This window comes from Ammodytes marinus, assembly GCF_949987685.1.
Source record: "Ammodytes marinus genome assembly, chromosome: 6".
Classification (NCBI taxonomy): Eukaryota; Metazoa; Chordata; class Actinopteri; order Uranoscopiformes; family Ammodytidae; genus Ammodytes; species Ammodytes marinus.
Window position 1 is genome coordinate 15,126,507 of NC_137235.1, and position 17,346 is coordinate 15,143,852.

The following is a 17,346-nucleotide window of genomic DNA, read 5'->3' on the forward strand; positions in this document are numbered from 1 at the left end:
TTTACAGTCTCAAGGACGCACAAACACATGACAGTGAAACTATGAGGATCATATTTGGCCTGCCGTGTGTGTGTCACGGAGAGGGGTAGGGGGGATAGAGGTCCAACTGACATACCTACTTAATCAACAAACGTAAACAACATTATAATCACTATGATCATAGAAAGACAGAGAGGACAGAAGTTACAATTTCTATGGGATGGAGTAGGGAACGGTAAAAACAAGCACGTCGAAGCATTTAAAGCGGGACATGACGGATAAACACATCATAGAGATCAAAACGTTTACGTCAAGTCAGCAATAACACTCAAGCGGCTGTATACGTACATATTATTTGACCTTGCAATATGAGTAAATCCCCAGCTGGGACAGTGCAGTATGTAATAAGCCTATAGGTACCGACCTATACGCTGCACCAAAAACGACGGTAGTTAGAATGAGATGTTTATTTCCGAGGAGCGCAGTCCCTATCATATTTAAGCGGTTATTGCAATTTTACGCACGTAAAGTTATTTTTACGCGCGGGGTTACCCAGAAACTGAAGTGCGCACGATTAACGTAAGCTTTAATACTATCAAAGTGGATTTTAGTCTAAACACACATTTCACTCAATTTGACGTTATTTCCTGTGCTTCTTCCTGCGTCCTGCCATCAACGCCTCGATCCTCACCTGTTCGCTGTAGTCTTGTCCGATGTGCGTAGCGTAGAAGTGCAACCAAGAGGGCTGTCCTGTATTATAGAGCAACTACATACGTACATACACACACATAGAGAGAGGGAAAGAGCGTTCCCCAAAGCCCAAGCTGTCTCTAGTTTGAGTTAAATATAGAAGACATGGCAGACCCTACCTCCCTCCTCTCCATACTCCGATGGGCATGACAAGCGCATGCTACATGCGTGCGCTGCTGTAGGTTGAATAGGTGAAGTTTCCGCACGGTGTGTGTGTGTGTGTGAGAAAGTGCTCTACCCTTGATTTCTCTTCACATGCACTGTTTAAATCCGTTTTTTTTATTGAGTTAAGTTGCATATTCAGTACATTATTTTGGAATACGAGGCACAAAACAAAAGCCGATCTGCTGCTTATGTACATTTGTCATTACAGTCATTTAAAACATGATGTGAAAGGGTCTAAGATATTAAACGTTGTTGTGTGTAGTCCCTTTGATTGTTAGCAAACATTCATACATAGTAATGACCTATAGGAACACAGGCCTACATGTATTTGAAAATAATAATTTACAATATTTCCACTTGGTAGCACCATATATGGGGTTACACTCATTTAACAAACCAGCAACTCTGCAGTGAGAGGTTATCATGTCTGTTAATTTTTATCTTGAAATGTATTCTGTAACTGTCATTTTCAATGTTATACCTAACTAAGATATTACTCATCAGTTTAATAGTGGCAGCTTTGGAGGTGATTCTGAAGCAGTATGGAGTCCATAGTTGTTACAAATGAATATAGGGGAATGTGCAGTTAGTGTGTTTCCAGATACCACAGTAAGACAGCAGGTATTATTCTAGGTATGAACGGTGAGTGTTTTGTAGTTGTAATTTAACATTTCCAGCAATGAGACAAATTCAATCAAAAACATTTAACTGGGATATATCTTGAAGGCTGGATATAAAATTGTCCCTGGATCCATAACATTATGGCAAAAACAGATGGGGTGACTTAACAAACTCAAACCAGAGGTTAAATAGTTCCCGTAGATTTGGCAGGCTATTAAATTAAAAGCAGATTAATTAGTAGCTAACAGTAACTCTTGTCCAACTGATGTGAAAGTCAAACTTATTAAATTGGTATTACAGTAGTTGTACATTTAAATGAAGACTGTGTTAAAGCAATAATCCCTTCTGGATTAATTAAGACAACGTGTGTAATGCTGGTCAAATATAGTAGTCACAACTGGTCCTTGTATGAGATTGTACATCTACAGAGTGCTATTCCGGCTTGGGCTGCAGTTTATTCTTTTGAGGCTCGAAGAAGTTTTCAACGATTGCATCCACCAAGCCATCCAGTTCCTTTTTCAGCTGCGTCACATCACTGTTGGAGATCCAAAGAGTCAAGAAGGAAAAACAAATAAAGACAAATTAGGTTTGTCATTGACAGCTAAAACGTTTAGATTAACGGGGTTACGCTGCTTTCCTGCGTTTAATCTAATTGTAAACATAATGTGTTTGGGGTTTGGACAGTTGGCTGGATTAACAAAGACATGTAAAGCTGTCAATTTGGGCTTTAGCATATTATGGGTTAACTAGTCCCTGAAATTTAGTATACAAGATTAATCTACAATCAAAATAATCATTCACTTCACCTGTTACCAGGAGCAGCACAGAGTTCAGTGTAGTATTTGATTTTTGGCTCAGTGCCGCTGGTCCTCATGGTGGCCACACCCCCATTAGAGAAGGTGAAGGTGATCATCTGACTGGAACTGGAGGTGGGAAGAACCTGAGAAAGGAAGGGATAGATGGATACGTGGAAAACAACATGAAAAGAGGAACTTCAGTATGGAAGGACAGCTAAAGGGCTTGAAAACAAAATGAACCGCAAACATATCTGCGTTCAATACAAGAATGTAGCTCACGTATTCTGTGTATATTGTTGTAACTACTGCAGCAGGAACTTCCATTCAACAACAACATAATTAAAAGCGGAAAAGTGAATCACTGAACACTTTATAAATTCCTCTGTATAGTCTAAGTGCTTTTAATTAACCTTAAAAACACCCAGTTATTGTTTAAACCTGCAACAACCAATTATTTTATGGCCACTTGGGGGCAGTGGAAACAACTTCATCACCTTTTGAGTTGATATGGTGAATTTGGAGTCCTGTGTCTGGCCACTTGAAGTCCAATATTAGCTATTTTCGGTCTATACCAATGCCTGAGGGAAATATCTAGCTCTTTAGCTGCTACATGCTCCACTATGTTGCCCAGCTTGTATTTTGTATCCTGTCTGTCTGCTGTTTAACCCTAACCCGAGTTCCAAACTTAGCAACTCCAATACAATACAGCTTTTGCTTTCATTACTTTATTAAAGTTATACTGATAATATCAAGACTATGTTATTCTAATAGTAATGGCTTGAAAACATTTATCTATTGGCTGTATCTGAAGGTCATAGCATATGGCAAAGGTTTGTCCTATCTGAGTGGATGTACTGTACATGTGTTCACTTACAGCCTTGTTGTTTGCCTGGTTGCTGTCGTATCCAGTGGTCAAGTCTCGTACAGCAGAGATGGCGAAGCGGCTGCATTCAGTGGGATAGGAGTCATTCTTGCCGCTGTAGTTGCGCAGGCGCTCGAATAAGCTGCCAATCACTACCTGGTCATGGCAGATGAAATAGGAATTCTTACTGATGTGGTAACCATACCTGCAACAAGGAATAGAGACGGACAGAGTTAGAGTCTGCAGTTTAACTTGATACATCTCAGTCACAGTATATATATATATGTATATATGTGTGTGTCATACTCTTCATAGATGGTAGTGAGTTGTTGAGAAAGGCTTGTGTTCTTTGTGGCCAGATAGGAAATCATCTCTCCTGCTATGGCTGCAGCACTCACTCCATCCTTGTCCAATACACAGGGACTGCACATATACCCTGCAAAAACACACACACACACACACACACACACACACACACACACACACACACACACACACACACACACACACACACACACACACACACACACACACACACACACACACACACACACACACACACACACACACACACACACACACACACACACACACACACACACACACACACACACACACACACACACACACACACACACACACACACACACACACTGTGTGAACCTCCAGTTGTTGTAGTCACATGCTACGTGTGCCTAGAAAGGCATGGGATTCCTATTATAATCATGTTATATTGGAATTCTCTGAAGTATGTTGCACGTGTTTTGTGTTAAGTCTGTCACATTAATCTTTAAAGCTCCCATATTATACACTTTTCGGTTCTATTATACACCATATTATATGGTCTTAGTGGTCCCTAATACGTTTTTTTTCTTAAATTGTTTGCTGAAAAAAACTTTCAGATAATTTATTGTACTATGCTGATGTTCAGCTAATCTCACAATGGCCTATTTTTTAAAAAGAGCTGCAGCTCCCCTCGTAAATATACAATCTTTGAGCTCCCCCCGCCCCCTGTCCGGAAGCGAAGCCAGATACGCCTCTAGTCTGTCAGGGCTGTGGACCAATAAGAAATAGGGGTGTGGGCTGCACAGTGGAAGCTTCTGGCTTTCCAGTTTTTGAGGTCAGAAACGAGTAGAATTCTGACTGGAGTATATTGGGGGGGAGGGGTGGGGGTTTCAGAAAGGGGGAGAGTGAGAAAAGGAGAGATTGTTATTTTTTAAAATATTTTGGCAGTCTCTAGGCACACCGTGGACCCATGGATATGTTAGAACACATTTAAAAAGTGCATTTAGCATAATATGTGACCTTTAAAAGAGTTAACAATCAAAGCTTCAAAGTTCTTCTGTTGACGCGTCTGAAACAGCATTTTGTTACCACTCAAATTGTAAGTTGTTCTTGGCTGTCAAATGAGCCAAGATAAATGTTCTCTGATGAATACTTTTAGGCAGATCTAATTAACTCAACTGGAGTCATCATGGACATCATTATGTGAACATACTCTTGTAATGTGATGTTAAGGAATTAATCAGGACCGCTTTTCCTATGATTATACATTAATATGCGAGTGTGTGTGCATACCAATGGCCTCCTCAAAGGCAAACAGAACAGTCTTGCCCTGGTCCAAGAGGTCCCTGGCTCGGTTTCCCATCCATTTGAACCCTGTTAGCGTTTCCTGTTCAAACAGTGACAGTAACTGTGAAATGTGGTTTGAAATATTCAGCTCAGCAACATTTGCAATGGTGAGAAGCCCAAAGTAAATTCATTTTACTTTGGGAATTGTAGCATTTATATGTAGAGCCTTTTTTGAAAGATAAGCCAATATACTGGAAACTATCTTCTTGTAGCAGAATACACTAAAATGTTTGGATTCATGAGGACCTAAAAACATCCCTTCTGATGAGATAGATCTGTCCTTTTAAAAACAATCAACAGGGGATATTTTTTTTTAACAATCAATCAAACAATGAGCCCAACATCCATCTGCTCAACACTGCACATTTCAGTTTGAATGTTTTCCATTTAATATGTTGTGTTCTATGCCTGGCTGCATTCTTGAACTTGACTGTGTTACCTCAAAGTGGAAGCCCTCTTTGAGAGCGATAGCACGCAGTATCTTGGATGAGACGGTGCTCGACAGCATGTAGACATTTTTCACAGCAGCAGCGTCGGAGTTTTGCTCTTTCCAGCAGCGGAAAATCCACCAGCCGAGCAACGCACCTAACTCATTACCGCTGAACACTCGCCACTTTCCACTGACACACACACACACACACACACACAGAGAAAGAGAGAGAGCAAACTTAATATAATAGGTTGTGTGGTGTTATGAGTACAGTGAAAAAACGTGACCAGGCACATGACCACACTGACTATCTTTATATTTAAAATTGGTAACATGTGAATTCTGAAAAAAAAAAAATAGTGGTGTATTATTATTACAATGATTAAAAACACAGTTATAATACACACACAAACTAACAGACCTCTTTTGCTTCTCAGCAATGGCCAGTCGATCAGCATCAGGGTCATTTGCCAACACAACAGTGGCCCCCTCCCTCTCTGCCAGGGCAAACGACAGAGTCTGCAAAAACACACACATATTACAACTTCAGCCAAAACACCTCATCTGGCGTGCATGTCCTGTGAATGTTCAGGTCATACCAGGACTCCCTCTCCCTCCTCAGGATTGGGATACTTGACAGTAGGGAACTCAGGGTCTGGATCTTTCTGTTCCTCTACAGCATATGGAGGGGGAAGGTCAAAGGCCCTAAAAGCTGACTGGACGAATGAATGGCCAACTCCGTGCACGGACGTATGCACAATTTTCACCTTTGAACTCTTGTTTATTTCCCTGTGAAAAAAGAAAACAATGATTTGATTTTCCACGTGTCCTGTTCTTTTCTGCATTTAAACTCTGTGCGTGTTCATGCATTTCAAATGTTTAGCATAGGCATGTTATGACTACAATCATCAATGAGACGCAGTTTAGCCAGTGTTACGTCATGCTTCGCTCTACCACTGGCGTTTTAAATGGTTTAAGCTGCGTGCTGAGTATGTGGTTTTCTATGGAGCACCTGTGATGACAGTGCTTCTGGATGGCTTTGAAGTATTCTGTGTGGATGTCCTGGTAGGGATCTTTGAGCAAGATGCTCTTCAAGGCCTCGTCTGCGTTCCAGGACTCAGGCCATGGCTCCAGGTTCTTTTCTATGGCCTTGGAGATACCTTTGTCATGAGGAGACACGATCTGGGCGCCATTCTCCCAGTACACCTGAGACATGGACAAAGCATCAGAAGACGGATAAGACGGCAGAAAGAACAGTGAATTTCCAATCATTTTCAATAATAGGAATAAGTCATTTGATCGAAAATGTATTGTTTAGAACAGGGGTTTTCAAAGTGTGAGAGAGTGAGCCCCCCCTCAGAGAACAAATTTCTAAATCCCTGTGTGTTTTGAAAGATCTTTAATACATTTTAGCATCTTAATCCAGTGTTTTAATCCTGCTTCCTTTAAGCATGGATAGTAGTGACTGAGTGTGCAGCGGAGTGAGAAAGATAGGCAGACAGACTGGCCCAACTTATTGATTTTTTTTCACCTTTTTAAAGTGAAATGCATGAATCTGGTGCAGTTTGAGAGGAAAATTAAGAGGCTAAATATGAGGAATTTTGGGTGAACAAATCATTTGGAGACACTGGGTCTGATGAATTAGAAGCTATTGAAGAAAGACACATGGATTTTCCATAAAAATATTAATTTAAAATAAAAAAATGTATGCAGGGTCCTCTGGGTTGGGCTTGGTGCTATTTTTCTTTAACGAGACCTATTTCTCTTTAATATAATGAATGCATTTAAATGCAGTGAGAGGAACGAAGCAGAAGAACTCTTGTCCAGCTATGCCGTGATCTTAATATAAAAAACACAAACTCAAAAAAATAAATAAATATATAGGGGAGAGTGGCCTAAGTTGTGCAACTTTTCACTCAAAGTGACTTTAAAGTAAGGCCTAGACAGTAAAGTCTCCAACTCAAATATGTACATATATTTCAGGGTGTTGTGCATCCCTGGCAATAAAAACTTTGGATCTGGAATAAACTGTTGAAGAAATATAGCTTTCGGAAAAAAAGTTGTCTTGTTGCACAACTTGCCCCCAGTGTGGTGTAAGTTGTGGGTTGGAGAGAATACCATGGGGTAAATTGTGCCATTGCTATATATCTCATAAACTGTAATGCAAGACAAATCCATTAGACAATCACTCATTTAAGGTGTATTTAAAGTAAATAAAGTTAATAGTTGACAAAGATTGAAGGACAATTTTCTTAAACAAGGCCTAGCAGATCTAATGGTTTTACCTGCAAAGCTCACAATGACAAAGTCACCATCATCATCTTTCTGGCCATCTGAACTCTCATCAGTGGTGTCGTTAAGTGGAATTGAGATGTCACTCTCTTCTGAGCTACTGTAGACAATCACTTTCTTTTGGTGACCAGCGTATACAGCCATGCCACTGGCACAACTCTCAGAAATGTACTTTGCACTAGTTGCTCCGTGCTTGTGGAACCAACTGCCACCTGACAAATGTGATTCCCTCTACATTTCTGCCTTTAAATCAAGGCTCAAAACCCATATGTACACCCTGGTGTTTCCTCCCCATTAACTATCTTACCTCTGCACTACTATCTGTGTTTATGTGGCTGTATGGGCTTTACGTCTTTTATTTTGGTTATTGTTATTTTACATTCATTGTTTACCTACTGAATGCACTATGTACAGCACTTTGGACAGTGCAAACTGTCATAAATGTGCTTTTATAAATACATTTTACTTACTTACTTACTTATAACTCACCTAGGCCCTTTGGCACAAATCACCCCAATCCCAGAAATTTGGATAATAAGCATGATGCAGCAATTTAGGGCTGACATCGTGCTAACTGTATAGACTCAAAATGTAGCATACCAAAGCACTAAAACATGTGTCAAATGTTTTCAAACTTGTCTATAAGTGTTCAGACACAATAATCAAAAAACCTTGATCATGGAAATTTTACTTTGAAAGGCAAAACACAGTTTTTTTAGCTTAAATGTGCTTATGTCTTATTCCTTGTGTCTCCCTTCTTTACAGGATGAGTCAAATGGATGGCTCTTCTTAAATATGTGCTCACATTTCCAATTTCTTCCACGGTTTTCTAGAAACAAGGGGTGGCACAACTTCCAAAATGCACAACTTAGGCCACTCTCCCCTACTGTATATATTTTTTTTTACATATTCATCCGCGCCCCCCCTGCCATAACCCCGCGCCCCACAGTTTGAAAACCACTGGTTTAGAACAAATAAGTAATACATTAAAAGTGTTACCTTGTATCCATTGTCCTGTTTGGGGTTGTGAGAGGCAGTCACCATAATACCAGCACACAGACCCAGGTGGGAAACTGTGAAAGGCTGCAAGGAGTGAGAGAGAAATATGTCACTATCCAATACACATAAAGATCATACTCAGGGGCGGCCTTAACGATCTGGGGGCCCGTTTCAAGACCTAGTGTGGGGGGCCCCCTCTTATTTTAATTAGTTTTTATTTTTTTATAAATAATTCTTGTGCATGCTCCCCGCAAAAAGAAAACAGATTGAAGAATCTAGTTTGTTCATAGACGGTTTATGAGATGATGGGCCACTGGGTGCAGACTCTTAAAGACTCCAGTCAGGTATACTGACTTTTCCAAAGGGCGGGGGTGAAACGGGTGAAACATAGCTAAGGCCGCTACTGATCATACTACCCATGTATTGAAAACACACAATCAGAAAAAAAACTACATAGAACTGTAAATTTAAATAGTCATTGAAAACAATATTACAGCTGTCTTTTCATTTGTAGCAAAAGCCAAAACAGCTAAAGCTTGCAGCACAGGGATCTAAAATCGAGGTAAAAACGTATCTACTGTTTCAAAAACTGTCGTTCAGTGAAAAAAAAAATGGTGGTCTCTGACTGGTCTATGATTAGATTTATTTGTATAGTTCATAGTAGTGCAGCAATGGGTCCATGGATTTTGTTTAAAATCACAAAGAATTAGCACACATTAACGTCAAAAGAGTAAGTCAGTGTGATCACTGTCTTGTTACAAAAGAGAAGCAGGTAAACTACTTTTATGATATAAAAACATTGGCTTCAAGAATATTCTGTATGGTTTAATGCTTGACTCTATATTAGGGTTGCCACCTTGGATTTAGGAAAAAAAGGGACACTTGATGTTTGGGGCGGAGGGCTCGGCCATTATTAGGCTACCAGTTCAGACTGACCAGTATAATGACCTATAATAACCATAAACACCTACAGTGCTTTTTACAGTAGGATATATAAGGAGACTGAGGTGGGAACCCTGGACCGGAAGAAAAAAATGCAACCTTTTAAAGTAAAATTCATCAATCTGGTGCACTTTGAGAAGAAAATTGCATGCAACCAGGCCCTGGGGCCCAGGGGGGCCCTAAGCCAGAAATACTGATAGTAACTTCACATGTTGCATTGTCAAAGAGCTCAGTCAATCATGTCAATAACAGGGTCCAAAAAGGAATCACCTAAAATAAGGAAATAAATCATCATGGGCCCCTCAACTAGTAGGTGAATAATAGAAAAGCAAGTGCAAAACTAAAGCATTATTAGCTCTGTCTTAAGGGCTTCATGAGGGGCCTTGAAGGCCCCCTCACACATACAGTAATAAGCTTTCTATGTGTAAATTCTATACTGTTCATAAAAAGTAGCTATCCACCCTTTATCTGTTGAATAGGGATAGGGAGGAGTGGGGGCTTTAAGAGTCTCGGCCCATTATCTCATAATCCGTATATGAACCAAATGGTTTCCACAATCTTTTTTTCTATTTTCGCGGGGAGCATTATTTATAAAAAAAAAAAAAAAAAAAAAAAGTGGGAGGCCCCACACTGGGTCTTGAAACGGGCCCCGAGATCGTTGAGCCCGCCCCTGCCCGCTTGTCGTGCCGTGCGCTTTCTTTCTGCCCGGCCCCGCTCGCCTCTCCATTGAGAATGCATTAGTTGGCGCAACAAACACCTCGGCCTGTGTGAAACGGCATTAACTACTGAACAAAGAAAATCAAATGAGGTTTTGGCATTTCCCCCCAAAAAAACGGGACAAATTGTGTCCCGGGAGAGATTTATTTTTTCCCGGGACAGCTGGTGAAAAAAGAGAACAATTCTGGGAAAAACGGGACGGGTGGCAACACTACTCTATATGCATGTGCATAGCCACGGTCATGTGTAAGCTGCCCCCTTCACAAGGTTTAAAATGAGTTTAACCAAGTAAAACATATATGTGTTATGCAACCTGTAGTATATGAAGGCAGAGTGTGCTTTCTGAATGGAATTTGCCCTGTAGCTTCTGCCCCACTATCACCAGCAAACAGTTTATTTAACAACTTCACCCTCAGGCTGGGCGATAGAAGAATCTCGATAGTGGATGGTGATTAAATCGACGTTGGTAACGATGATTAACCTTGGACATTAATACTCCATATGGATATTGCATCCATAACAGCCTATCATAGACCAAGAACAAACAAAACAGCCAGTAAGACTGCAGTTCTTGTCTTTCATGTTAAAGTACACGCGCATTTCCTACTGCGATTCCTTGCATTCAATATTATTTTTTCACAAAATATGTTGATAAACTACATTCTATAGTTTAACTAACAAACCCTCTGGTTTCTTCAGGCTTCAGCATTATCAAATTATATATTGTGTTTAATATCGATCATTATGTTGTTTTTTTGCTGTTTTTAAGGTATTACACAATCTCTTCCTGCTATGTGTAAAGAAAACCCCAATGAGGATATTTCGGAATTTCAAACCATTTACCACAAAGGGTGTTGGCGTGATGTCAGAGAAGAGGTGGACCGGCACCCCACGGCTGATGAACACAGCTGCAGCCAGACTAGCAAAGCGCTTGCTACTGCCTCCGCTGGGAGGGTGCGCTCGGGCGTCGTAACCAATCACCACCCCTCGCTCCTTAAGGTTCCCCAAACTCTCCTCCAGGTAGTGACAGAAACCCTGTGAGGGGGGAAAGAGATTCGGACAAATAAGAGAAAAAGTTTGAGAAGAGAAAGTAGACAACAACAGAAAGAGGAAGTGGTAAGAGAAAAAGCTGCATTGAGACAGTTTAATGACAGCTAGTTGACCCAAAGAGTCAGCACAGCTATAATCAACAGAGAACAAGAATCAATTATGTGCATGTCTGGCTTTGCATGTGACTTGATCCTAAACATGCGGTAGTAGTTTATCTATTAACCTACCTGCGTGGTCTGGATGATAGTGAGGTCATTCATACAGGATATGCCGGGGCCCATGGCTGCTCTCAGACCAGCTGTACCAAACTCCATCCTGGAGGAGAAACATTTCTTCAGAGCCTCCAACTCTCCTCCCTTCACCAGGTCCTGCACCATTGATGCCGTCTTGGAGTTCTGAGGAAGAGAAAACATGCCTGCATTTTGTTGTACACAAGTAAACACGCCATACAGATTATTTACATTTATTTGAGCTGTTTCATGTTTGAAAATTACTTTCAGAACTTGGTGATTGTCAACATTTTTCAAATAAGGTTTAGGAAAACATCTTGGTCAGTGACTGCAAAAAAGAAAAAGAAAAAAAAGTCTGGCTATCACTAGCTCATTCACCGAAACGTTGGTTTAAATCTACTCTTTGAATAATTATTTCATTTTTCATTCACATAGCCGTACATCCAGTAAGTGGGTCCATGTGATGCTTCTTATTAAAATAGATCACTGAGTGAGCTGCCCTAACACAATTACTCAAAGAAACCAAGGTACATTTGTCAATGTGACTTGATTGGTGGCACACCATGTCTATTCAAACCTATGAATGACTGTTTATTTTATTGGATTTTTTGTTTTTTCCGTTGTATTTCAGCTGATCTGATCAGTGATATTTGCTATTATAGTGATATTTGGTAAAGGAAAATCAAATATATATTTGATATTTCCTTTACCGTTTACTGCTCTGTTCTTTATTTTAGTTTATTTTCTTGTGAAGCACTTTTGCTCTTATCTATAAAAGTGCTTTAGAAATAAATGTATTGTTATATTAATGATCAGAGAATCAGTCAGAAATGAGAGTGAGCCAATGAGAAATGAAGGGTGAGAAAATGTGGCATGTGAAACTTGTTGTAAATGTTAAGCATTAAGATAAAAAAAATGATTTGACTTTCCCACACTTTAATTTAAACTACATACACCGAGGTGTCATGAATGAATTAATGATTTTATTTGACTATTTGATATAAAATATGAACAGCACTCTGTGTCATACATTAAAATACAAAAATAGCCAGGGATAACACAAAAAAGCCTGAAGGCTTATTTCCATTGTGGTCCCTGTTGAACAGGAGAAGAGGGCAAGCAGCAGCAAATCACACATCAACATTCACAAAATGTACACAATAAATAAAAATCACACACATAACAATGATCACCATTAAGACAAGCCAAATGATGGCGTCTAAGCCATTGTTTCAGGGCCTTTTAAAAACTGCCTAAATTCCAGACTAACTTCAGTGTACCGGGTAACCTATTCCAAAGTGTAGCTCCAGCATAAAAAAAGGAATCCTTTCCCATGTTAGTCTTAACTCTGGTAGGGTACAAAATCAGTAGAGCTACCCCTAGTGGAATGCCTGTGAACTTCACTTACTCGATTAAAATAATTTCTGAAAGTCATCTGTTCTGTTCCATGGAAGTATATTCATTAAGTACCGTATTATTCATGAAATATTGGAGACATTGTTACGGTAGTAGGTAGATATAGCCTTTCATTTCCCTCACATATTAGTGTAATTTTCATTCACAGGGATTGTATTTTTATTTATTTTGTACAATGCTGTTTAAGGCTAACTTACTACACAATATCGCCCTTATGCATTTTATAACTGGAAGTGATCATTTGACTTTACAGTCACTAAGTCTTGCTTACATAACGCCATGTCACTTTTAATGTATGTGGCTACTGACAGCTACCGCATATTAAGCTAGCTCGAGATCCTTTCGGTTTACCTTGTCATATTGCAGCCACAGCTCGATAGCCTGGTCCAGTTCTCTGTCACCGGTTTTGGACGAGCCGTTCTCCATTTCCCTTCTTTGCCGAGTCAAGAAGACACTGCCCGGCTCACTAACTATGGTCTTAAGATGTAGATATGCTCACGCCGATACAGTTTTCAGCTGGGAAAGCAGCTGTAGTTGTGACCGCTCGGGAGAAGACCACGCGGGGCGGAGCAAAGTCACGCGTAACGAATTTCTCAATGGATGCCTTCACGTGCTGCCCTAATTGTGGTAATTAGAAAAAAAGAGGGATTCGCTATGGTCTCAACCTTTATAGGTCCATGGTTTCAACGAGTGTTATATTAAACTGAGAGTGGTACGGTGGTGGAGATATGTTAGTGTTATATATAATGAACACACCTGTCTTCGCAGTAGGCCTACTTCACTTATAGGTAGCCTACATTACTTTATGTATGTTTTGCTACTTATTTTAGACTACTCTAGACTACGGCATACCTTAATAATTTCTGGATACTACTTTGGAGATAAAGATTTCACTACAATGTATAATTTTATAAAATACGAACATTTTTAACAGACTATACATAGCTGTACATAACCTACCATAACCTATAATTCTCAGTCTTAACACATCAACGCACCAGCGATAATAACCATTGGCATGTGGGAAAGGATCTGTACGTTCCCAGCTTTTTGGTAAAAAAAAAAGCACAACAGTAGGCTACATTTTACACTACTGCTTAAATTTGAAAGATTTTAGGCAGCGGACTGGAGGGCACATAACACAGGAGTAGGATACGCCAACATAGTACGTTATTGGTTTAATTTTAATGCATCCCAAGGGTTTAAAATTATACTGTATACATATATTTTTGTTGTATGTTTGCCCACATACGTATCACTAATCTAATCAGAAACCACCAACCACTAATAAATCGAGAGTTGGAATAAATCAGGGACAGTCGGAGCACGTACAACAGACTGTCAGATTCAACACTAACTTATTTGAGGGTTCCAAAAATGAGCTTGATGACTTGCTTGTGGGAGCATCAACTAATTTCCCCCTTCTATTCAGCTGTGGAATCAGTGATTGTTAATAATCCTGCACATTTATTTCACGAATAGTCTATTCACATGAACGATTTCCCCATGGCTACAAACATTCATGTAACTCATCTGTTGGGTAAAAAAAGACGGTAATTTAGGGTCTGGAACCAAATTATTTTAATGGACATTTACATACATTGACCAGAAACGTAAATGATTATGGAACAGTTGAACATTCCTAAATGAACCACCAGTGTGAACAGGTCTTAGGTAAAGCACACAACTTTCTCTTGCTGGATATTGGATACGCAGTATTCATGTTATCGAGGAACCACCTAAAACTTTCATGTTAAGTTCCAAAGATTTAATCATGTAATAATAACCATTAAAAATATGACCATGAACACCTGTATTTAAATAGTGGATGGTTAAAAGTTAATACTTGTGGGGCTGCATTCTATCCCCATAACAAATGAACTTGAGAGGTGACTATCTAGAGATTTGTATCAAACATGTGAAACAAAGGTATTTACAATATGTTCACATATTTAGATAATTACCAAATGTGTACTATTGAAAAAAGGCATAATTTCAGTCCAAAAAGAAATATTTCCTTCAGTATTTGTTAAAAACTATCCTTCCTTTGGTTCCAACTGCAAACAGCAGCAACAACTTTAAACCTGCGTTCAGAGCAGAGGCACTAGGATATTATCTTACTGTCCGTCAAAGAGCAGTGTCTGTTTTTAATTCAACTGTTGCAATGCGAGTTAAATAACGGAAGAATATAAAAGCAATAGCATGTATTTCAACCATCACTGATAGAACTATGTACTGAAAACATTGTAGGTTGCTTTTTGACTGAGTAATGCAAGTCATCCTGTTGTTTAATTAAGAATACTTCGAACTGTTTAAATTAATTGTGTTAAATAATAACTGAGCTGACTGTATGAACTCTTAACTGGGACATTGAACTACATTGTGCATTTGTGATTCCACTGTGTTTCTCAGTGAAAATGAGGTGAAACAGCAACCCATACTACATCTGGAAAACACAATGGACCCTTTTCACAGCAGACATTTTGACTCGTCATATCAGGAGAAAGCACACAAGGATGGGTAGATAATTGTTCCGTCTTTAAACAATAGGATGGTGGCCCACGTGGAAATTAAAACAGGTTTTGCTTGGTGTAATCAATTCTCATTTTCATACTGGACATTAGAGGTTGGGGCACCTAATGTTAGTGTGCTTCCAGTGTATGTGATGGATGACAAAATCGACAGTCCAAGATTTGTGCAAGAATATAATCAGATGTTTATCAGAATTGACACTCTTCCATAGTTAAGTGTATTTTTTGTACACTATTCTTTTTCCCGTGTTTCCATTGTCACAAAGACATTTTGTACTTAAAAAACCTACCAAAAGATATCTACTTTATTTGTCTAACTCAGACTGCTGAAGCCTAATATTACTTTCAGAGCAACTTTTGAATTGAATTTGAGCACAAAACAAAGACCAACATGTATACCCATAACGTACACTGAAAGTGTAGTATAAGAAGAGGATTACAGCGATAAAAGACCTATTTAAATGTCATGTGGATGGAACCTAGACAGATTGGAAAACTGTAACCATATCCTTCCTGTAATGATGGCTCCGTTCTAACTGTCCCAATATCTCATGACACTCAGTGCGTTTACATGCAGACTCATAATCGGATAACTAAACGAATAAGACCTCAACAGGACTTTTAACCTGCATGTAAACACCTTTATCCGATATACTTCGGACACAAATCGGCACAATAACGGACAAGAGAAGTCGGATAAGAACACCTAGATAATTTGTTCATTGTCGGCTTTCTCTCTGCATGTATACAGGGATCGGACATCGCATATCGGACTTCTCGTTCTGTGCTTGTGTGCCTGCGCGTGATAGACTACACCATGGGTTATTGACGGAAGAGAACCGGACGTGGCTCTAAAACCACTTGTTGAAAGCATGGTTGAAAGGGCTACAGCGCCACCTAGCATAGTGGAGACAGCCATGCATCGGACATTTATCCGATTTCTGAAAGGCCATGTATACTCAGACAAGTGACACGGTCCGTTCGAGTGTCTTGTTCGATATATGTGATAATCCAATCTAGTGTCACAGTGAGCCAGCATGCACAATACTAGGACCCTGAAACTGAGGCAGCTAAATGGAATTTAGCCAATGGTTATTACATTTCATGTGCTTTTCCTAATGTGACATGTCAAAATGTCTTTGAACCCCCTGAAGCAGCAATGGTGACTTCAACAGTTTTGCAGCAACAGCCTGAGTCAACAAGAGGCCGAACAAGTCTCTAAATGTGGTGAAGACATCCTAAAAAGTACTGGTCTAAGAGATCCCAGCACCTGACAGCCCCGCCGACCCCTAGACCTCATTAAAACAGAACTATCTGCTGCGGCGTTTCCTCTGTTTGATGATAAACAGGTTCTCATCCGTTGGGTACATCTGTGCTTCACGGTCAGCATTCCTCTGGGCTTTACATCTCCTACTTCTCTTGTTTTTCTCACCCGTCTTTTGCTTTGATTTTGACCCCTGCATCTCTCCGGTTACAGTCACTCTTCTGTCCCTGCGTCCTCCCGGGGACACTGCAGGGACCGGCTTCATTTTATTCATCATCTTCCTCTTCTTCATCTCCAGGTTCCCTCCTCTGCCTCCGCCTCTGGGGAAGTCCTGCGCGTCATCGAGGATGAGCTTAGTTGGTGTGTCTCTCGAGGTGGGCACTGGTCTCTTGGGTTTCCACGGTTTCACATTGCCAGGGCTCTCCCGTTGTTTGTTCTTATTGTACTTGTGTGTTTTGGATGCGGCGGGCGTTGAGTCATGGTCGTCATTAAAAAAGATGTGGCTCCGGCTGGGTTTCTGGCTGTGTGGGCTTTGGCGAGGTGTATGGTTATGGTTAGGTGTATGGTGGCCGCTTTTGTTAAAGCTGTTTTTCTGCCTCTTCGTCGGTGGTCCCGGAGTGAGAGGGGAACCAGTGAGGAACAGGCCATTTTTCTTCAGTTCTGTAGAAA

General features: G+C 40.1%; 2 protein-coding genes across 2 annotated transcripts in view; both read right to left on the reverse strand.

Moving 5' to 3' along the window:
* Positions 1 to 1,007: 1,007 nt before the first annotated feature.
* Positions 1,008 to 13,413, reverse strand: pgm2 (phosphoglucomutase 2). The gene is made up of 13 exons (XM_080029644.1): positions 13,234 to 13,413; positions 11,464 to 11,631; positions 11,030 to 11,221; positions 8,528 to 8,611; positions 6,249 to 6,442; positions 5,836 to 6,025; positions 5,658 to 5,755; positions 5,246 to 5,426; positions 4,753 to 4,846; positions 3,481 to 3,610; positions 3,187 to 3,379; positions 2,322 to 2,455; positions 1,008 to 2,050 (listed from the first exon to the last, which is right to left on the reverse strand). The coding sequence occupies exons 1-13, from the start codon at positions 13,306 to 13,308 to the stop codon at positions 1,948 to 1,950; spliced, it is 1,836 nt and encodes a 611-aa protein (XP_079885770.1). The 5' UTR covers positions 13,309 to 13,413; the 3' UTR covers positions 1,008 to 1,947.
* Positions 13,414 to 14,446: 1,033 nt separating this feature from the next.
* zcchc7 (zinc finger, CCHC domain containing 7) overlaps positions 14,447 to 17,346 on the reverse strand; it is a 45,426-nt gene continuing 42,526 nt past the window's right edge. Inside the window, exon 10 of the mRNA XM_080028963.1 lies at positions 14,447 to 17,337. Coding sequence (XP_079885089.1) covers positions 16,724 to 17,337 — 614 coding nt within the window. The 3' untranslated portion in view covers positions 14,447 to 16,723. The remainder of the gene's footprint in view (positions 17,338 to 17,346) is intronic.

Excerpts from the sequence above, each read along its gene's own strand:
- pgm2 (XM_080029644.1), bottom strand. The coding sequence starts at position 13,308 with ATGGAGAACGGCTCGTCCAAAACCGGTGACAGAGAACTGGACCAGGCT. Across the intron at positions 4,847-5,245 it reads AAGAGGGCTTCCACTTTGAG|GAAACGCTAACAGGGTTCAA; the intron begins GTAACACAGTCA and ends CTGTTTGAACAG. Across the intron at positions 3,611-4,752 it reads TGCCTTTGAGGAGGCCATTG|GGTATATGTGCAGTCCCTGT; the intron begins GTATGCACACAC and ends GTGTTTTTGCAG.